General features: G+C 33.3%; 4 protein-coding genes across 4 annotated transcripts; 2 read left to right on the plus strand and 2 right to left on the minus strand.

Annotated features, from left to right (window-relative positions):
- Positions 1-1778: 1778 nt before the first annotated feature.
- On the plus strand, positions 1779-3759 carry LOC105803767 (uncharacterized). The gene is made up of 2 exons (XM_012636161.2): positions 1779-2474; positions 3462-3759. Exon 1 carries the CDS (start codon positions 1883-1885, stop codon positions 2471-2473), a length of 591 nt encoding a protein of 196 aa, XP_012491615.1. The 5' UTR covers positions 1779-1882; the 3' UTR covers position 2474; positions 3462-3759.
- Positions 3760-3851: 92 nt separating this feature from the next.
- Positions 3852-5422, minus strand: LOC105803766 (uncharacterized). Its single transcript, XM_012636160.2, has 4 exons — positions 5001-5422; positions 4716-4898; positions 4384-4625; positions 3852-4290 (listed from the first exon to the last, which is right to left on the minus strand). Exons 1-4 carry the CDS (start codon positions 5280-5282, stop codon positions 4041-4043), a joined length of 957 nt encoding a protein of 318 aa, XP_012491614.1. The 5' UTR covers positions 5283-5422; the 3' UTR covers positions 3852-4040.
- Positions 5423-7166: 1744 nt separating this feature from the next.
- LOC105803765 (uncharacterized) lies at positions 7167-8870 on the minus strand. The gene is made up of 4 exons (XM_012636159.2): positions 8411-8870; positions 8133-8315; positions 7802-8043; positions 7167-7705 (listed from the first exon to the last, which is right to left on the minus strand). The coding sequence occupies exons 1-4, from the start codon at positions 8690-8692 to the stop codon at positions 7456-7458; spliced, it is 957 nt and encodes a 318-aa protein (XP_012491613.1). The 5' UTR covers positions 8693-8870; the 3' UTR covers positions 7167-7455.
- Positions 8871-10809: 1939 nt separating this feature from the next.
- LOC105803764 (CDK5RAP1-like protein) lies at positions 10810-13445 on the plus strand. Its single transcript, XM_052624285.1, has 3 exons — positions 10810-11161; positions 11310-12379; positions 12635-13445. The coding sequence occupies exons 1-3, from the start codon at positions 10893-10895 to the stop codon at positions 13144-13146; spliced, it is 1851 nt and encodes a 616-aa protein (XP_052480245.1). The 5' UTR covers positions 10810-10892; the 3' UTR covers positions 13147-13445.
- Positions 13446-22509: the final 9064 nt, after the last annotated feature.

The following is a 22509-nucleotide window of genomic DNA, read 5'->3' on the forward strand; positions in this document are numbered from 1 at the left end:
TACATAATGATTGAAATATCAAAATTCCAAAAGTATAAAAACTTAGAATGATCCAATTGGAAAATATGAATTAAATTTATAGTTGTATGCATAGTACATGATTAATAATTGAGTTTAACCAAACGGATTTAATTGTTCTTGTTTGGATCAAGACTAAAATTTTAAATTTTGAAAAGTACTTGGACTAAAATTAACCAATTAAAAGCACAGGCTAAAATTGATCAAATTAAAGTACGAAACTAAATCCAAAACTTTCACAATGTACAAGGATTATTAGTAGAATTTAACTTTTTTTTATCACATTCGACTTTTCTTTTCATTTTTGGTTAAAGTGACTCAGATTGCATTTTGCTCCATTTACTCAAAAAAATGACCAAATTTGTTCTTGTACAATAAATAGCAAACTAGCATTGTTTTGTTAAAAATTTCATTCATTTTCTTATTAAAAACTAACACGACTGACAAAATAACTCGAACACTACATGTGGCATGTGTACCTCATTCTAATGTATAATGACCAATTTTTAACAATAAAAACGGACGAAATTTTTAATAGAATAACTGGTTTGCTCTTTGATATAACATATAGAGATTAATTTACCCGTTTTCATTGGTCGAGTTACTCACTCAAGCCTAAAGGTTTGCTTAAAATGTGGAAGAATTTTGGAAAAATATCCAAGCTCAACCTGACCCTTTTTTTTTTAAAGTTTATAATTTTTTTAATTATGTTATTTATATATATTATATAATTTATAACACATAAAAGTTAAATCTATAATAGTATATAATACAACTATAATTTAAATGCTAAAAAATGTTAAATTGATTATATATATATATTTTTTAATAAACAAAATAAATTAAACTATTAAATATTAAATTATAAATAATATAAATATATTTTTTAAAAATGATATGAGCGGATTTAAAATGAGCTTGAGTTAGACATTTACAAATATGGACAAGTTTAGACAAAATTTTAAACTCATAATTTAAATCAAGCCGAGTTAAAAAAATATAAAATGTGTTAATATCATGCCTAGGCCGACCATCAACACCTTTAAATAGAGTCCTCATAGTGCTTTGACCTTTCATTTTCTTTTGGTCAAAATTTGATATTAGACCTTATACTTTGTATAACTTGTAAATTTAGTATTTATGTTCTAATTTGATCAAATTTTGTTTTTATATTTTTCGAATTTTAAAATTTTAGTCCTAACTCAATGGTAGCGATTAAATCCGTTTGATTAAATTATGTTATTAGTCATGTACTATGCATAAAGTTATAGATTTAGTCCACACCAATTGATCATTCTTAGTGGCTATATTTTTAATTTCAAAATTTAGTCTTAATGCAAATGACAGTAATTAAATATATTAACTAATTTTGGTGAGTAATAAGTAAAAATAACAAATCAGCATAGCATTACACATACGATAATATGTTTGATACATCAAATTTTAAAAATCATAGAACTTAATTTAATGAATTTAATAGCTATTATTTGGTCAGGAGTAAAATTTTCAAATTCTAAAAGTACAGGGACTGAAAATGACCAAATTAAAGTATAAATACTAAATTCATAACTCACGTAAAGCATAGGGTCTAATAGCAGAATTTGACCTTTCTTTTTGTATAGCTATGGTTTCAACTGTAGTGTCAGTCGAATGATGGCCTCAGCCGCTTGCTCTTGGAAGAAAAAGAAAATTAATATTTGGGCTGAAGTTCAAGCCCATAATTGACCCGACCTGTTTTTACACCTAGGGCTTATGCCTAAACCCTCAGCAACACTCGTACTTTCGTTTTCCTTGCACTCTCGTGATCTCACTGGACTCAAACCAAGAACACCCAAATTGAAAATTGAAGCAAAAAGGGAGAAAAATGAGAAGTTTACGGTTTTTTTCCTCTAATTTAACTCGAATCCATAAAACCCTTGTTCCAAATCCAAGCATTTCCTCTTCCATCCAATCTTCACACAGCTTTTACCTTACTCCAACACGAAATTATACCACCCCATCACAAGAATCCACCAAGCAAGCTCCTTCCGTAAAGGTCTCCGCAATCGTCGATGAACTCTCCGGTTTGACTCTGCTCGAAATCATGGACTTGACCGAAGTCCTCCGTCAAAAACTGGATGTTAAAGAGATGCCAATAATGGCAATGATGATGCCCGGGATGGGATTCGGTGGGGCCATGAGAGGAGCCGGGAAAGGTGGGGCTGCTGGCCCTGGGAAAGGGGAAGAGAAGAAGGAGGAAAAGATGGTATTCGATGTGAAGCTTGAAGGGTTCGATGCGGCGGCTAAGATTAAGGTTATTAAGGAAGTTAGAGGGTTTACAGATTTGGGGTTGAAAGAAGCTAAAGATTTGGTGGAAAAGGCGCCTACTTTGTTAAAGAAAGGGGTTACTAAAGAAGAAGCTGAGAAGATTATACAGAAGATGAAAGAGGTTGGAGCTAAAGTCTCCATGGAGTGAGGTACGAGAAATTTGGTTTACTTTGATTCCTTGTTCATTTTGTATTACTGTGCTTCTTTAAGCTATGATCATCTTAGTAATGTTTATATTTATGATATATACATATATTCATTTGAAGTGTTAGCTTTACATTTGAACAAAAGTAAAGGTTTTAGCTTTACATAGTTGCTTAGCAAGAGATGATAGAGGATAGATTTTTATAAGTTCGTCAAAATAGGTACTTCTGTTAGTCTATTTTATGCATTTTATTCGCTGGGAATGTTTAGCACATAGCAGTCTAGGAGAATTTATCATGAATAGTATCATTCGATAACCTTGGTAGACATTAGATAAGAGACAGATGATTATCTATGTAGTACTGGAGTTGTATACTACATAGATTTCAACTGCATTGCTTGTTTAATTGCCTGTGAATAGGTCATTGATGTACTTGGGAAGAAAAAGCTTGCTGTGAGCCTTTTTTTTTGGCTACTATTAGTATTATTAATGCATCTTAATTGGAAACCAAGGGAACTAGATCTAGTTATACTGATGTAGTGAGGTTAGTTAATCAATGCAAGTAAAATGCAGAGTACAATTTTATGGTCATTATTTTTTAAGGCAGGTGTAAGAGAGAATGGTTGAGATTGGATCTGGTGGTGTATTGACAAGCTACAGTCAAAATGATTATGGCTGGTAAATGATCGATGTTAAACTAAAATTAAAACAACCTGACTCTAATGATGGGAAACATAATTAGTTTCAAGCAATTTAAGAACATGCAAGGGTACCTTTACATGCACTTAAAACTTATGATTTATGAACTGAAAGCAGAAATTTGTAAAGCCTTTATTAGTTCATGAGGTATGGAAGTCATGAATATGGAGTTGAACCCCTGAAAAACTCGTTACAAAGGAAAATCTACCTCGGCTTTACTACATCGGTTAAATTATGTTATGCAGTTTCATGAGCTGATTTTTTTTTTCTTTCTGGATTTTAACTTTGCAAGATTTTCTCCGAGGAAAATGGGACAAAGAAGAAGACCAAGGCATTTCCTAATGGTTTAGGAAAATGCAGAGTAACTGATATTGATGTATAATGGAAGGATTACTGTTGTGTGAAGGGGGGTCAATTTAGGATTCTTGACAAAGCAAAATGTTCTTTGAAAAGATTGATTTGCAGCAGCTGAACCCATATTATGTTTTCATTTTCATTGATCATCACAATAATTTATTGATGATTCTAAACCACCAGTTCTTGAGCTGAATTTTGACAGTAGATTCATTTTATAAAGATTTTTTTTCCCAGCGTCCCCCTGATGGATTTCGTTGATCATTTACTGCTATGAGCAAGTTTGTACCCTGGAACAAAGGTTAGATATCATATAACGTAAACAATGTAATGTGAAGTATTTTGCTGATCATATGCCTAGTGTATGACATAAGACCATTGGCCTTTATTAAGTCTGAATAAAGCTTTTCTAAATATCTAGATAGTTTCATGAACAAGGAGGTCAGTAACTTGATCATTTATTTATCCAGGCTAGTTATTTTCTCAGCAAAATCGTGATGAAGAACCAGAGACATGACTATTCTGCAGGGAATTTGCGAAGAAACGATAGAATTTCCTCGGAGACTTCTAGGTGTTTTTCTTGTTGGAGAAAATGATGACCATCAAGGAAAACAATTTCCAGGTTGGGAACAAGGCTCCTAAAGATGTTTCCCTCAACGTATTGCCTTACACCACTCACTTCAAATCCCAGATCATTTTTACCCACCATGAATTTTACTGGCACAGTGATTTTTGATCCTTGCCAGGGTGCAGTAAGCTCCCAATTCCTGTTTTATCAATTTGAAACATTAGCTCTGAAGAAGAACACTAATAAATATGAAAATCAACCATTTCTGATTAGCAAAAATACCAGAACTTACAAGTCCATAGCACGGTAGTAATTAAGAGCTCCAGTGAAGCCAGATTCCTGAAACTTGTCAGCATAAACCTGGAGTTCCTCTTCAGTAATCCATGGTGGTAACCTTGATAGTGTTCTCAGATAATCAATAATCTCCATTCCAGGAGGAGCTATCAGATTATCAGTCTGTGTAATCAGCAAGAACTTCTTTATCACCGTCAAATAATCATACCTGGCGAATGCCCTTTCTGCTCTTCCCGGTTCCTATCGAACAAATTTCCCCAAGAAAAAGCCTGATTAACATCAACAACATCATGTACATCCCATATCTTGACTAAATGGGACAGAATTTACCTGGAATTGGGAAATGTAAAATCCATCCCCATATGTTCTGATTAAGGATTCAGCAAATTTGGCGTTTGGGTTTCTACTATAGTATGGAACGGATAAGTTGATCAATCCTTTGACTCTCTCAGGTCTAAACAGTGCTAAATGCCAGCCAATAACAGCTCCCCAATCATGTCCCACTATAAAAGCCTAGCCATAAATAGTATAAACTCAAAACAGTTGAGGTTGGGTTTTAAACACAACACGAACTGGCAAAAGATAAGCAGGTTCGTTCAAGGAAGGTGGAAATACCTGTTGTTCCCCAAAATGGTCAAGCAGGCCAATGATGTCCCCAACAAGGTGCATAACAGTGTAGGAGGTTGGGCTAACTGGGGAGTCGGAGTCTCCATAGCCTCTCAAATCAGGAGCAACTACATGATAGCCATGGTTAGCCAAGAAACTGATCTGATGGCGCCATGAATACCATATTTCAGGGAAGCCATGAAGCAATAGAACAAGTGGTCCTGTCCCTTGCTCTGCTATATGCAGCCATATCCCATTTGTTTTGACCCTTTGGTGACTCACCTCATGCATGGTCCCTCGCGTTTCTTTCACTTCTCAAGGAATAAAGGTAGAGCAGCTTGGTGTTCAACTGAAACCAGGCCAATTGATTTGCACCTATGAATATAATTGACGAGAGAGAAAGTTGAAAGAGTTTGAAGTTTGAATGAAAAAGTCAAAATCAGAAACTTTGAGATTAGGCAAAAGACAAGGACATATTAGAATATTGTTGAAAATAAGAAAGAAAACACCAATTGGAAGTCCACGTATGTAACTTGCATGAAGGGCAAGAACATGGTGAAGTCAGTCCTGAAGTCATCATATAGCCTAGCCGTTGATTCTCTTGATACATTGCACCACCTGAGTCCTGACTCTGGAAGTAGTTAAAATTCAAAGCAATTTGCCCAGAGGAATCATACAAAATTAGAAATTTAGAACCCTAATTCTAGTAGTGCTAGATTACTAATTCGAATTGAATAATTTTGTCTTGGGAGAGAGATGGTTGCAACTAGATTGGTGAGATTAGTTAATAAATGTAAGTAAAATGCTGAGTACGATTTCATGGTCATTATCTTATAAGAAGAGGGTTTCTTATTTTAGAACTGTAACAGACGTTGGCAGGGAGTAGTTAGTATGTGTAAGAGAGAATGGTTCAAGATTGAATCTGGCAGTGTATTGATGACCTACAGTCGAAATGATGATGACCGGTAAATGAACAGGGTTTAACTAAAATAAAAGCAACTTGGCTCTAATGATGGGGAAATGTTGAGGTAAGATGTGGTTGGAGGGTAAAGTGACGGTTCACACACCGGAGTAATGTGCCAAGAGCCGTAGGAGGGAGATTCTTGGTATATCTGTTGTGTGCAAAATGGTAGAAGGAGATGCATAGGTCCTCCCAAGGTTAGAGATGAATATTTATAGATGATGGCAATTATCTATCAACTTTGAATCTTGATACTCGTATAACGCAAGTTCCATAATGACCGATCACTTGAGAAATACAATAAAATTTTTAAGTAAATTACGATGTGTATGCCATATAAGGGAGAGCTCAGGTCTCTACATATTATGCGTTTGCATATCCATGAAGCCAAGTTTTGGTGAAGTGTTACTCTTAACGAGGTCATGGTAGGCATAGTTGTGGCATGATGAAGACTGGACAAACAAGGTATTTATAACATAACTAGTATGGTTTCCCACCCACTCTTTGCATTGGGTTAATTATTTATTTTTTGACTAAATCAAAGTGTAAAAATTTAAAGGTTACAATTCGCTCAATGTTTTTACACTCTTTGTTAATTTTTATACTTTTATTTTTAAGAATTTAGCCTCTTTACTTTTTGAATTTAAAATTTTAAGTCTATTTGTTAAATTTGTTAGAATTCTTTTGTGTTGATGTAACATTTTGAAAAAGTAGAATAATTTTAGTATCTATGTAACAAAAAAAAACACATTGTAACAGACTTAAATTTAATAAAATGTTTTAATGGAATTAAAATTATTAAAATTTCACATCATCATTTTAATTAGAATAAAGTATTTAGACTAGCTAATTAAATTGTAAAAGTTGAGATATCAAATTATATCAAAATTAAAATAAATAGATTAAATTTCAAATTTGAACGAAATATAAGGATAAAATTAAAATTTAACCATGCTTATAATCTAAAAAGTAGGCAGATTGGAGTTAAAATTTACCCAGTGTTCTCATAAGGAAAAAGGTGGACAGGTGTCCATTGTGGAACGCTTTAGGGAAAAAGTTGCATAGATTTGTAAACCATCTATTGGTCAATTGCGGCATGCAATTTCACGAATTAAAAACAGAGTTCATACTATGTTCTCATTTTCATTTCCATTGACCATTACTGCAATTCCTAGATGATATTCTAAACCTGTTCTAGAGATGAATTTTGACAATTTTTATAAATAATACTTCCAATGCCCTCCTCATGGATTTCATTGATTATTCACTGCCTTGAACAAGTTTGTATCCTGGACCTGGAACAATGCTAGAAGATCTCTTTCCATGCTCATGTGCCTAGTGTATGATAGAAAAGGAATGGCTTTTACTAATTTCTGGGTAAAGCTTTTATTATGGAGGTTTTTTCCTTAACTTTGCTACTCTACAAGACGAGCATACGCAGGATAAACAGTAAATTAAATCTAGTTATTTTCTCAATAAGATGACGAAAAAATCCAGAGAACACTATTCTGGTGGAAATTTGGCAAGGAACGACAGAATTTCCTCTGAGACTTGGTGGTGTTTTTCCTGTTGGAGATAATGATGGCCATCTAGCATAACAACTTCCAGGTCGGGAATAAGGTTCCTGAAGACATTCCCCTCTATGTATTGTCTTATACCATTGATATCAAAACCAATATCATTTTCACCCACCATGAATTTCACTGGAACTCTTATTTTTGATCCTTGCCATGGTGCAGTAAGCTCCCAATTCCTGTTTTACCAATTCCAAACATTAGCTCTCCGAGGAGCAGCACTCACAAATATGAAAATCAACCATTTCTGATCAAGCAAAAATGCCAGAACTTACAAGTCCAAAGCACGGTAGTAATTAAGAGCTCCAGTGAAGCCAGATTCCTGGAACTTGTCAGCATAAACCTGGAGTTCCTCTTCGGTAATCCACGGTGGTAACCGTGATGGTGTCTCCAGGTAATCAATAATCTCCATTCCAGGAGGAGCTATCAGATTATCAGTCTGTGTAATCAGCAAGAACTTCTTTATCACTGTCAAATAATCATACCTAGCAAATGTCCTTTCTGCTCTTCCCGGTTCCTATAGAAAAAATTGCCCCAAGAAAAGCCTGATTAACATCAACAACCTTATGAACATCCTTTATGTTGACTGAATGGGACACGATTTACCTGGAATTGGGAAATGTAAAATCCATCTCCAAACGTTCTGATTAAGGATTCACCTAATTTGGCATTCGGGTTTCTATCGAAGTATGCAACGCCTAAGTTGATCGATGCTTTGACCCTCTCAGGAGTAAACAGGGATAAATGCCAGGCAATAGCAGCTCCCACGTCATGTCCCACTACGAAAGCCTTGCCACAAATGATAAAACAGTTGAGATAGTTTTTATAACACAACACAAATTGGCAAAACATAAGCAAGCAGGTTCAAGGAAAGTGGGAAATACCTGTTGTTCCCCAAGATGGTCAAGCAAGCCAATGATGTCCCCAACATAGTGCATAAAAGTGTACGAACTTGGACTAAGAGGAGAGTCGGAGTCTCCATAGCCTCTCAAATCAGGAGCAACTACATGATAGCCATGGTTAGCCAAGAAACTGATCTGGTGGCGCCATGAATACCATATTTCTGGGAAGCCATGAAGCAATAGAACCAATGGTCCTCTCCCTTGCTCTGCTATGTGCACCCATATCCCATTTGTTTTGATCCTTCGGTGACTCACCTCATTCATTTCTTTCACTTCTCAAGGCGAATGGTGTTCAGCGGAAACCAAAGTAGTTGATTTGATCCTATGACAATAATTCACGACAAAAATGGGTGAGTTTGAACCTTGAATGGAAGATTCAAAATCAGAAACTTTGGAATTAGTCAAAAGATAATAACATAGTAGAATATTATTGCTGAACTTAAAAAAAGGAAAATACCAATGGGAAGTTCACGTTTGGAATATGGAAATCAATCCTAAAGCCATCATCTAACGTAGCACGTGACTTTCTAGATACATTGGACCACCTGAGTGCAGGTCACTTTTTTTTTTTTTTTAATTACAAAAGAAAAGTGCAAGGTTTAATATGCAAAATTTATAATAGACTTTATAAAATAAAAAATACTATTTATAGAACATATAATAAAATTATTAATACCATAATCAATACAAATATATACACATTTATTGATTAAAAAGATAATAAAGATATTAACTAATAAATTAATGAGATTTAAACCAAATATATCACATAAAATTTATAAAATAAAGCTAAATTGAAGGATCAAATATGAAAGAAAACCAAATTAAAAGGATTTGGAAAAACCAAACATAGTTTACTAAATATTTATATATTTAGTCTAGGAAGTAGGAAATGAAAAAAAAAATTGAAAAGTTTGCCTTGCCAAGCCCCTGCAGACAAGGTTTACTTTGGATGAAGTTTAGAATTAATAAAAGTTGGATAATTTCCGAATCCTTGTCCCCATTACTCACATTTTCAGATATTGGTGTTTTAGGAGCTTCTTTGATAAAAAACCAACTTTTCTTAAAACTTTGCTTTCAAACTTTCTCTTTACTACATTTTAAAACAAGTCAATGCATGAAAGCTCTTATATTAAAAGTTAAATTGTATTTTGCCCTTCTATTAAAAAAATGAACAAATTGGTCCTTATATGTTAGATCAAAGAGTATCCATTTCTACTGTTAAAAATTAATCGTTGTACGTTGGCATGAGATACACGTGGCAGAAATGAATTAAATTTTAATAGAAGGGGTCATGTTACTTTTTGATCTAATATATAAACACCAATTGAACCACTTTTTAATAGAAGGGGGCAAAATATAATATAGCATCTAACCATAGTATTTTTACCGCATAAAAACAATATTATAATTTAGATTTTAAAATATAAAAAAAAGTTTTGTTTTAAAGTTGGATGATTAAGGATAAAACAACCTTTTAAGAACTTTGTTTTCAAAGTTTATATAAATAATTTTGTTTGATGTTAGGAGTTTTGTTCTTTGAATATGAAAGACGTTGATTTCAGGCTCTTAAATAACATTCAAATTCCGTCTTTATTTTATAACTCTAAAATTCTTAGCATATAACTTACCAATTTTTAAAAGTTACATTCTATTTTTTCAAATTTTGCAATTTAACATTTTTCTTTCTATTTTGGTATCTAAACTTTTTTGGCCCAATTTAGTACTTGAACTTTACACTTTTTTCCTAATTTGGCACCAAACTTTTTTTGGGCCCAGTTTTGGTACCTGAACTTGGTTTTTTTTTCTAATTTGCTACCTAACCTTTTTTTTAGATTCAATTTGGCACCTAAATTTATTAAATGTTATACAAATTACGCGAAATATTGTCAGTATTAGAGGAAATTCATGTTAAAAAATAGTTATTGAGCTATGCTTAACTAATTAATATTAAATAAGAAAAAATTTTAAAACCCCGATTTAAAATAAATTCATTATTTTAATTAATAAAATAATTAAATAAAACTAAAATTAATTGAACATATACAAAAAAAATATCATATCATCTATCACTTGTCAGTTATACATTGATTATTTTTGCTACCTCATAAAAAAACATTTCCAGCATATTGGAATAATTTGTAAAACATTTGACCAGTTCCAAATCAAACAAAAAAAGGATTAAGTACCAAATTAGGAAAAAGAGTCAAGTTCAAGTACCAAATTGAACCCAAAAAAATTAAATACCAATTTAAGAAAAATGTCAATTTCAGGCCCCTAACGTTATATTAAGCCTTTAAAAAACAAAAACTTCATAAGAAATAATTATGTATATACTATATACTTGAGACGCTGCGTTTTGATCCTTCCACTAGGTGCCCAGAATAGTGGATAGGTAAAGACTATCCTGTGGTATTTTCGCGTTGAAGTAAATACAGGGCGCTCACACAAACTAGTTGTTCCAATGGCCTCAATTTTGGCTCAACCCGGCTGCTCCTGCATTCGAATCCATCGGCGATGCTGCTTTACCACTCTTAAGTTCTTCTCTTCAAGGCCTTTCGCTTCCCGTTCCCACCCTCCTCACCATTTCTCTCACCGGCCGCTCAGGAAACGCTTCGCTCTCGATGTTTCTAGAAGCCTCTCTCAATCTCACCGCCTCCTCAACACCGATGCCCCCACTCTCCATCACTTCACCGCTCAAGCTTCCCTCACTGCCTCTCAATCACAACCCCAGTAAGTCCCTTTTCCCATTTTCCTTTTAAATATCTATTTTTGGTTTCATGTTTTGATCTCTCTAGTAAGAGGAAACAAAGAAAAACACAAACTTTTTTTTTTCTAAAATATCTGATTGGTTTCAATCTTTTTTCCCTTTTGATTTTAGTGTTTTGTCTAGTGATGCACCGAATTCAGAAGTTGCTTCAAAGGGTAGAATTTATCACGAGACTTATGGATGTCAAATGAATATAAACGATATGGAAATTGTGCTTTCAATTATGAAGAATGCTGGTTATACTGAAACTGTGGATGTTCCTGAGAGTGCGGAGATTATATTTATTAATACCTGCGCCATAAGGGACAATGCTGAACAAAAGGTATGGCAAAGGCTTAATTACTTTTGGTTTTTAAAGAGGCGTTGGAAGAATAATGTAGCTATAGGAAGATCGCTGTCGTTGCACCCTCCGAAAGTGGTGGTGTTAGGATGTATGGCTGAAAGGTTAAAGGATAAGATTCTGGATGCTGACAAAATGGTTGATGTGGTGTGCGGACCTGATGCTTATAGAGACTTGCCGAGGTTGTTGGAAGAGGTTGATTATGGTCAGAAAGGGATTAACACTCTTCTTTCCCTTGAAGAGACATATGCGGATATTAGCCCTGTTAGGATTTCAAAGAATTCGGTTACTGCTTTCGTGTCTGTGATGAGGGGTTGTAATAATATGTGCTCGTTTTGCATTGTTCCGTTTACCAGAGGTAGAGAGAGGTCACGTCCTGTGGAGTCTATAGTGAAGGAGGTGGGGGAGCTTTGGGAAGAAGGTGTGAAGGAGGTCACACTTCTTGGACAGAATGTGAATAGTTATAATGATGCATCTGGAAGTGAAAAAGAAGTTGAACCAGGAAGTAATTGGGAGTTGAGTGATGGCTTTAAAAGCATGTCTAAGGTGAAAAACATGGGCTTGCGTTTTGCCGACCTCTTAGATCAACTTTCTAATGAGTTTCCTGAGATGAGGTTCAGATATACATCCCCTCACCCTAAAGATTTTCCAGATGAATTGCTGTATCTGATGCACGACCGCCATAATATCTGCAAGTATATACATTTGCCTGCCCAAACAGGGAGTACCGCAGTGCTTGAAAGAATGCGTCGGGGGTATAGTAGAGAGGCTTATTTAGAGCTTGTTCAGAAGATACGCAGAATCATTCCGGACGTTGGAATAAGCAGTGATTTTATATGTGGTAAGGTTTTATTATCTTATTCGGACTCACTATTTTGATCATTTACTTGTATATGAAACTTAGGCTGTTGACCTTTAGTACAGACTATGAAGGATTGAACTCAATTATCCTATATTGTAAAAACTAGTGCTGTTGGTATTTGACAATCCGCATATGCACTGCTGCTAGAGTAGTAACACATTTTCACTATGTAAGAATGTTAGCCTCGAGATTCTGGTGTTGGCTTCTTATTATCATCTGGATCCTTTGGGGCAGGTTTCTGTGGCGAAACAGAGGAGGAACATGCAGATACACTAAGCCTAATAAAGGCTGTTGGGTACGATATGGCATACATGTTTGCTTACAGCATGAGGGAGAAAACTCATGCCCATAGAAACTACATTGATGATGTTCCAGAAGAAGTCAAGCAAAGGAGGCTTACTGAACTGATTGAAGCTTTCCGTGAGAGTACAGGTCAGCGATACGATTCTCAGGTTGGAACCATCCAACTTGTGTTGGTTGAAGGACCAAACAGGAGAGCTCCAGATAAAGAGCTTATCGGCAAAAGCGATAAAGGCCATAGAGTTGCATTTGTTAATCTTCCTTTGCTAGATCGGGAGAATCAAACAGATAAGAAAAGGAATCCTGTTATTGGTGATTACGTAGAAGTTCATATAACAAAGTCTTCGAGAGCATCACTTTTTGGCGAGGCACTTGCTATAACTAAATTGAGCGCATTTTACAACAATGTGGATGAAGCAGCAGTAGCCTGTGGTAGCAGAGGTTGAAAACCATCTCCAATTTCATCGCCTGTAACTAGTTTCCTTAATATGCCTGGAAATTACAAGAATTAGAGTAGCTTCTTGCTATTGGAATTGGCATTTGCTGCTATAGGATTATTAATCGCTTGAGATAGCAAGCCTATTCATTTGATGTGAAGGATAAAAGGAAACTGTGAGTTATGAGTATGACTGCGGATTTTTCTTCTTTCCTATTATTCTCTCTCGATATTGCTGATGCCTGCTGGCTGATGTATACGAACAAAAAAAAGGAAATACAATGGGATTCTTAAAACATTTTGTTGCAATTGATTACTGGAATTACATTTCACATGAATTTAAATTTAAATTTGATGCAATACCAATTTTGTTAACTTAAAAAAAAAAATTTCTAACTAGTGAGCTTCAAGTGATGATTCTACATTTGTGTAGTGGATCAGTATCTATCGATGAGTAGAAAAACATATTTTAGATTCAAATAGATTTGATGATTAATCTCAGATATTAAAAAGAAAGCTATTTGAATTTTTATTTGCATTTCGTGATATTCAAAGTTTTTTCATAAAAAAAACTAAACTAAATTGTAGAATAAATGGGGAAGGAAATGGTCATACTAATAGTTTAATGATCTTATGTGTAAACTAACCAACAAATATTGAAATGAAGATTGAGCTCAACCCATATTTTAAACAAGCTTATTTTTCTTACCTAAGCCATTTTTTGTCATAATATTTTTGTCCAAAACTATTTAAATTTCAAGAGGGCCTTAAAGCTTTAACGGGTTGCTCGATCTTAGGATAAGCCTATTTAAATTTAACTTTATTTTAATTTTGCAATACTTGTTATATTTATGGAAAAATATTTGATACATTGTAGGAGAAATTATTCCATGAACCCTTCCCACCACCTTATATGTGGTCCTAGCTAATTATTTTATGCCACATCAACAACTTTTTCCAACTCAAATTAAAATAATTAAAACAATTTTCACATCAAATTTAATTTTGTTCATTTTATTATGTGAATTTTTCCTTCCTCTCACCGTCTTTCACTGTTAGAAGAAAAAGATTTAGGGTTTTGTTGATTTTCCTAATTTTTTTCCTTTCTTCATAATCTCTTCATTATTAGAAAAAAAATATTTAGGGTTTTGGGCAATTCAAAATTAACAATGGAAGGATTACAGGCTGAGCAAAAAAAATGGAGGGATTACAGAATCAAGTTCATTCCTATTTTTAGTGATTAAAATTAATGGGTTTTACTCTTTTCATTCAACTATGAAAAAGTTATTAAATTTAGTTTATAACAATTTTTTTATTTTTTATTTATTAGAAACAAAAAAAAGAAGAAGAAGAAGCAAAATTGAAGTAAAAAAATGAGAGTAACCCTTTTCAAATTTCTATTAATATATATGCAGTGGGAGGTGACTAGCTTCTTGTTTGTTTTGTTTTTTAAGTTTTGGTTTATACCCAAATCACAAATATGTTGCAAATTGCATCTTTAATGCGTCTTAAGTGCATAATGATATTCTTGTTTGAGCCTTTGTATGAATTCAATTTGTAATGTAATGTTAGTTGCTTTGGATTACTGGCCATTTCCTGTCATATTATTGATGGAATTCCTGTTTATGTAGATCTCTAGTGCTACACTTTTTTTCTTTGAAGTCTTTCAATCAGTTTGGGTCTTCTTTTTATAATGCTATTATTGTTTTCTCACTTTTACATTTAAACAAAGTATTTTGATATTTACTTCTCTACTTTAAGGTTTGCTAAACCAAAACATATTGTGTTTTTGTCCATGGATTTTAAGTTTTAGTTTATATCCAAATCGGCAAATATGTTGCAAATTTTCTTTTATCTTTTTACTTGGAATTTGTTTTATTTAGGAATTGAGTGTTTAGATCATGTGATCAAAACTTTAGTTGGTTGATTAGAAAGTGAAAGAACAGAAAGAAAATGTAAAGAATTTTTCGAGTTTGAAGTGAACGGGAAATTTTTTATAATTTTGCCTCTTTTTTTTAAATAATTTTGCACAATATTTAGGTGGACAAGAAATTTTTTTTATGAATCCTCCTTACCACATCATTCATGTAACACCCTTAACCCGAATCCGTCGCCGGAACATGGTTACGGAGCATTACCAGAGTTTGCAGATCAAATAAACAGACATTTCAAACATTTCATATGATATAATATTTATGTCAGAAACCAATCGAAATCAAACATATTGTCCCTTATACGAGCTCTTGAGGCCCAAAATACACATTAGAAACAAGTCGGGACTAAATCGGACACTTAAAGAATTTTTTTTAAAATGTTGAAATTGCTCAAAGCTGTAGGGGTCACACGGTGTGTGGCCAGGCAATGTGATTCACACGGCCAAGAGACACGCCCGTGTCTTAGGCCGTGTGGACATTCAAAATAAGGACACACGGTCGTGTCCCAGCTCATGTCCGTACCCGTGTAACTTACTGACTTGGGTCATACGACCAAGCCACATGCCCGTGTGCTAGGCCGTGTGAGCATACTGACTTGCATTCTTAAGAAGATACAAGGGACACACGGCTGAGACACACACCCGTGTCTTTGCCTGTGTGGACGAAAATAGGTCATTTTACAGGCCACATTTCTCACCCAATTTAGCATCCACCTATACTTAAACATTTTGTATATATACAAGTCATAATTAGGCATCCAAAACAAGCCAAAAATTAAGCCTTAAACATGTAAAATCATCACATACAACCAATATGCCTTTAGGCACTTCAAATGACAATATGCAAATATGTCAACCATGTACCCTAAATTTACCTAAGTGACTAAATACATATATGTCTAATTATACCAAAACCTATCATGTAAATCATTTATTAAGCTCACCCATTTGGTACCAAATATACCATTCTAAACCAATCATCAATATACATAAATTTTCCATCATTCAACCATATCAAACACACATTAAATATGATAAGGTCACATATATATATACATCAAAATATACCAAACACAAGCCAAATAAGTGACTAATCTCAACAGAACATTTATATGCCAACTTTGGCTAAATTAACCTATACATGCCATTATAACCAGAATTAATTAACCAAAAGTACCAAAAGAGCCAATGGATAGTGTGATATAGCTCCGACAAGCTTTCAACCTGAACAAGCTTCCGAATCACTATAAAACACGGAAAATAACACAGAGTAAGCTTTTAAGCTTAATAAGTTCGTATAACAAAGAAATTAACTTACCATTTAATCACATTTAAGGTAAGCATACATAACATATCCAACTCAATTTGGCCAAAAGTCTAAACACATATCCTCAATAACCATGTTAGTCATATAATTCATATAAAAATCAAGAAACTTGTATGAGCTCAACAATAATCAAACTTCCATGTACATATAATTTCTACATCATGTATCTAAATATCATGTACAAATCATTTTCATATATCTCATGCAAATACCTATAGTAGTTCGTATTGAACTCATATAATCTCGTAACAGAATAGTGCATGTTGAACCCTTTAGAATATCATTAGATACGCGGGTAGTACACACGAGGTGTACTGAACTGTAATCCGTCAATTCATGTACATGTATGCTCATACGAGCTGTAAATGGTAAGCTCCTCCGAGCTGAAAAATCGATAAGCTCATACGAGTTGAGTATCGATAAGCTCATAAGAGCTGAAACCGGTAACTCTAATGACATGCCATTTGTATCCTACGAATTCCTAAGGTTCAAACAGGGCTCGGTAATCGTCGTACATCGTCGGATATGTGATCGGTATTCATATATGATGATAATGAAAATAATATACATATAATTCAAACAAAGTATATAATTATACAATTTAAATACACGAACTTACCTCGACGAGTGTACGTAGATATGGAGGCGACTAATCCGATATTTTCTCTTTACCTCGATCTAACTCTGTACGAGGTCTGACAGGATCTATATGAATGAATTTAACTTATTTCAATATAATTCTCATTCAATTTAATCCAACATGGAATTTTTGGAAAAATACCATTTTTCCCTATACTTTTAATTCCTTTGTAATTTAGTCCCTAGGCTCGAAAATTGAAATTCATGCAATTTAATCATTAACCAAGCCTAGTCGATTTTTATACATATTAGTAGCAGCCCATATATTTCACAAAATTTGCAAATGTTACCATAAATTTATCACCTTTTTTTCAATTTAGCCTCTAATTGATAATTTTACCAAAAATCTCTTTACAAAAATTATTTATCTAACAACAACCATTCATTTTCTATCATAAAATTTCAAAATTCAAGCATGTTCATCAATGGCAAAATCCTAATACTTTAATAGTTTTGCAAATTAATCCTCGGGCTAGCTTAAGCTACAACGATCCTGAAAACATAGAAATCATAAAAAACGGGACAAAAATTCATACAAAATTGAGCAAAATAAGCTTGCTGAAATTTCAAGCTTCCATGGCTAGGTTTTCCTTTAAATTTTTGGTGGAAGATGATAATAATGGATGATAATAGTTTGTTTTATTTTATTTATCATTTATTACCTATTTACTAATTTAACCTTAAAAACTAATCAAAATTTCAATAATAACAATCCATACTTATCCACTAACAACCTTAATGGCTAATTACTATATAAGATCCTCCACTTTAAAATTATATAGCTATTTAATACATTTAGCTATTACAACAAAACTTTTACATTGTATGCAATTTAGTCCTTTTTATCAAATTAAGCATGTAAACAGTAAAATTTCTTAACTAAATTTTTATATGGTATTTCTATCATACCATAGACCATAAAATAATAATAAAATAAATTTTTTGACTTCAGATTTGTGGTCCCGAAATCACTGTTCCGATTTCACTGAAAATGGGCTGTTACAATTCATGATTGAGTAATTTGAAATTTTTTTAGATTCTGTAATTGTTCAATATAATTATATGACTAATTTGATGTAGATATGTTTCATGACCTGGATGAAGAATATTCTCAAAGTTTTACTTACATAGAAAGGATAGTAATTGATACTGTTAATTTGAAGGGACTTATGGTGAATAGTGAAGATGAAACTTATAATTTGTATATAGATTATGACCATCGCATTGGTTTTAGTGTTTGAAAATGAAAAAATAGATATTTTTTTGGCGCAAAGATTATTCGCACTAGAGACTTTTATTGGTTCAAACAAGGTTTCAAAGATTTTGAAGATGTTGTGGATATAAAATAACATAACAAATTGGAAACAAGAACTGGATGTTCAACAATGATTTACTTTACAATACAAGATGACCAATGGAAAGTCACTCGTTTTATTTCTGAGCATAATAATGAGCTAACAACTCATTCAAAAAGACATCTACTAAGGTCAGCTCGATCAGTTCCGGTAGCTAAAGCTCATGTCATTAATTCAATGATTAGTGTTGGTATACGTCTTATAGATGTTTACTCCTTCATGTCAAATAAAGTTGGTGGAACTAAAAATGTTGGGTTTGCAAAACAAGATTGTTGTAATTACATTAACAAATAGAATATGATGATGATTGAAGCCGAAGATGGTCAAAGTTTACTTAACCATTTTAAGGTTAAAGCAAGTGAAGATCCAATGTTTTTTTACACAGTTCAAGTGGATCAAGAAAATCAAATAACAAACTTTTTTCGGAGAGATGGTAGATCAAGAATTGATTATGATTAATTTGGAGATGTTGTGGTTTTTTATACAACTTATTGTACAATAGATATAACCTAATATGTGCTCCCTTTGTGGGTATTAATCATCATCGACAAACAATAATGTTTGGGTGTGCATTTTTGTTAGATGAGACTGTTGCTTCCTTTGCATAATTTTTCAAGTCTTTCTTGCAATTAATGGGTAATCTGTCACCAAATATTACAATGACTGATCAAGGTCATGCAATTAGCAAAGCAATAGGAGAAGTTTTTCCTGATTCATGTCACAAATTATGTTTTTGGCACATTTCTAGGAATGCCCATTCACATATTGGTAATCTCAATGAAAATGTTGATTTTCATGCTTTGTTTCATAAGTGCATGCAAAGTTATGAATCCGAAATAGAATTTGAAAAGACATAGGAGAAATGATAAATGATGATAATCTTCAAGATCATTCATGGTTGAAAGGTTTGTACAAATGCCATGAAAAATAGAGTACTGCTTTTAGCATCAATATATTTTCTTCTCAAATTAAATCTTCTTAAAGGGTTGAGGTTACAAATAATGTTTTTCATGGTATTTCTAAATCCACTCTTCTCTTACCGATTTTTTCTATTCAAGAATTTAGTGGGAAGATAGTGTTCTTCTGAAGCTATGAAAGATTTTCAGCGCAAAAATGGCTCAATCACGTGTGCAATTAAAAATTGTGGCATTTTGTCTAATGCGTCGAAAGTTTTACTAATGAAATGTACAGGTGCTTTGAGAAAGAATTTCGTGATGGTGTTCTACTGATATGGAGAGAAATTGCGCAAAATGGTACATCTTATACTTTTGAAGTAATGATGAATGAAAATAGTTCAAGAGTTCGAACAGTCCATTTTAACACAACCACCATGGAGATTCGTTGTACTTGTAAGAAGTTTAATTTTTGTGGCTATCTTTGCTCTCATGCTATACGAATTCTTAGTGTTTAAAATGTCAAGAAAATTTCTGATTAGTATATCTCTCAAAGATGGACTAAATATGATAAAAAAATATGTATGGTGGTAATGTTGCTAAGTTTTCACAACAGTATAATACGGAGGCTGAAGTTGTATTTTGTAATCGTATGATTCGATTTGCTTATGATTTGATTATAAAAAGTCAAGAAAAAAAAGCAATTTTGTCAGAAGAATTTATATGAAGGAGACATGGAAGTTAAGAAAGAATTGACAAAGTTATGTGTCTCTAAGAATCATGAGCTCAAAGAGAATGAGACCAATGCAAGAGCAGTCATTCCATCTAGTAAGTTATCTATATAATTAAGAATTTTAAATGCTTTATGTTTTTTCTTACATAAGTAATAATTGTTTTATTTTTAATGTAGAAAACGTGAAAAGGTCAATAATTGAATAATTACCGATCAATGATGATAGTGTTGTAAAACAGGGTGAAAGTAAAACTTCTTCAATCTTAGATCCACCATGTGTTAAGTTGAAAGGGATATCTAATTCTAGAATTAAAGGTCACCTAAAGAAAAAAAAAACAAAAGCATCCCAATTGCACAATTTGGGTAAGTAATTTGATTATAAATTTATATTTTAGGGTAAATTTATTTTTCTAATTATATTATTTTAATAAATCTTACATTTTATATAGGAAAAAAACAATCAACAATTCGAGAATCCTTAGATGTACTGTTAGCTCTACTTTAAGTTATAACAATTTTGTAAGTATAAAATTAATTAGTCACATATTACATAAAAGTATTTTTATTGTTTTTATACATTATTAACTCCTTTTTTGTCTGCATTTATTGGGAATCAAGCCGATTAAGCAACAAACAAGTAAAAATAATGAAAGAAATTGAGAAATTGAATACACAAATTTAACATGATAAAACCCCTCCAAAGAGGATAAAAAACCACGGGAAAAAATAATTTTACTATAATGGCAAAAGAACGAAGATAAAAAAGATGGAGATAAAAACTAAACTCTAAAAACCCGAAAACAAAGAACCCTCAAAACGTAAACACAAAATTCTCTAAATGTGTTATGAGTTCTAATCTCTAATGGGTGTGTTTTCTAAGGTGTAAAAGAACATATTTATAGGCTAAATTCATAGGTCAAATAATACTAAAATAATCTAAACTAATCAGAGTTTGATTGAAACAAATAAACAGAATTTAACTGAAATATTATTTCTTAAATTTGACTGAAATAGGAGTCATACTCAACAAATCTCCACCTTGACTCATATTTTCACAATGCCATCTTTACCAAAGCCTGCCACAGGCCTATCTTGAATTATGCAGGGAATTAACTGAGTCGAATCTATGCTTAGAAACTGGAAGACTTTTAGCCTTCGACTTGGACACTGGCAAATTAAAACTAACCCGAGTCTGATTTTCACGAACACAATACCCTAACTTTTCAAACCTGCATCCAAAAGAGAACCTCTCTTCAACGAAACGGTCATACCTTTTTCCCAATATGACCAAGTTGCCTCCAATCCAAACGAGCTGACTTTGACTCTGTAACGGACGAGGGACGTCCGATTTCACCGGTCACTGTAGAATCTTCCAGAATATAAAGACTGTCGGTTTTTTTACCTTTTAAAAAAATGAGAGCTCCATGAGATACTTTAATTCTACTCGACTCGATGTTGATTTTGAATTCTTTCAAGTCTAAAATACTCAAGGAGATGAGATTTTTTCGTAAATCAAGTACATACCTGACATCTGAGAGTGTCCTAATCGTCCCATTGTGTATCCTAATTTTAAAAGTTCCAATACCAATTACCTTACTAGATGAATCATCTTACATGCGCACAAATCCACCTTCAACCGAACTGTATGTGGAGAACCATTCTCTATTGGGACACATGTGGAAAGAACATCCCGAATTTAAGGCCCACACGGACGTGAGCTTGGAGTTATCACTCGTTGACACTAAAAAGAAATCATTACTGCTTTCATCGACCAAATTAGCACCAGCTACCTCTTCCTCGTTACTCTCAGCAACTCTTTTATTTTGCAGTTTATAACAATCTGCTTTGACGTAACTTAACTTTTTATAATAGCGACACCTTTTGTCTCGTTTCTTTGATGCTACCAAAACGGAAGCTTGCCTATCTGCCTTGCTATCCAAACCAAAATCATTGCTGAATTTGTCTCTACTCAATAAATGACCCTTCACATCTTCGAACAAGAGTTTGTCTCTGCCATAAATCAAGGTCTCCCTGAAAGACTTGTATGAAGGGGTAAAGTGCACAATAATAGCATAGTCTGATCTTCATCGTCAATCTGAACCTCAACATTCTTTAAATCATTTAAAAGAGTAATGAATTGACTGATGTAATCTCTAAGAAGCTCACCTTCGTTCAGGCGGAACGTAAATAGACGTTGTTTCAACATTAAACGGTTAGCCAGAGACTTAGTCGCATAAAGAGTTTCTAACATTTTCCACAAGGCAGATGAGGTCTTCTCCATCAATACCTCCTGCAATACCATATTCGCGAGGCACAACTAGATTGCAGACAAGGCCTTTTCATCAAGTTTTTCCTATTATGTTTGATTTAGATTCTCAGGCTTTTTCCCAGTAACAACTTTTTTCAAGCCGGTTTGAACTAGAATTGCCATCATCCAAACTTGCCACAGATTGAAATGTGTCTCACCATTGAACTTTTCAATTCCAAACCTTG

The sequence above is a fragment of the Gossypium raimondii genome, chromosome 11 (genome assembly GCF_025698545.1).
Source record: "Gossypium raimondii isolate GPD5lz chromosome 11, ASM2569854v1, whole genome shotgun sequence".
In the NCBI taxonomy this organism is placed as follows: domain Eukaryota; kingdom Viridiplantae; phylum Streptophyta; class Magnoliopsida; order Malvales; family Malvaceae; genus Gossypium; species Gossypium raimondii.

Coding starts and splice junctions, on each gene's coding strand:
- LOC105803767 (XM_012636161.2), top strand. CDS start 1,883: ATGAGAAGTTTACGGTTTTTTTCCTCTAATTTAACTCGAATCCATAAA.
- LOC105803766 (XM_012636160.2), bottom strand. CDS start 5,282: ATGCATGAGGTGAGTCACCAAAGGGTCAAAACAAATGGGATATGGCTG. Junction 4,899..5,000: donor ACCATTTTGGGGAACAACAG/GTATTTCCACCT, acceptor ATTTATGGCTAG/GCTTTTATAGTGGGACATGA. Junction 4,291..4,383: donor TACTACCGTGCTATGGACTT/GTAAGTTCTGGT, acceptor TTGATAAAACAG/GAATTGGGAGCTTACTGCAC.
- LOC105803765 (XM_012636159.2), bottom strand. CDS start 8,692: ATGAATGAGGTGAGTCACCGAAGGATCAAAACAAATGGGATATGGGTG. Junction 8,316..8,410: donor ACCATCTTGGGGAACAACAG/GTATTTCCCACT, acceptor ATTTGTGGCAAG/GCTTTCGTAGTGGGACATGA. Junction 8,044..8,132: donor TTTACATTTCCCAATTCCAG/GTAAATCGTGTC, acceptor TTTTTTCTATAG/GAACCGGGAAGAGCAGAAAG.
- LOC105803764 (XM_052624285.1), top strand. CDS start 10,893: ATGGCCTCAATTTTGGCTCAACCCGGCTGCTCCTGCATTCGAATCCAT. Junction 11,162..11,309: donor GCCTCTCAATCACAACCCCA/GTAAGTCCCTTT, acceptor TTTTGATTTTAG/TGTTTTGTCTAGTGATGCAC. Junction 12,380..12,634: donor AAGCAGTGATTTTATATGTG/GTAAGGTTTTAT, acceptor CCTTTGGGGCAG/GTTTCTGTGGCGAAACAGAG.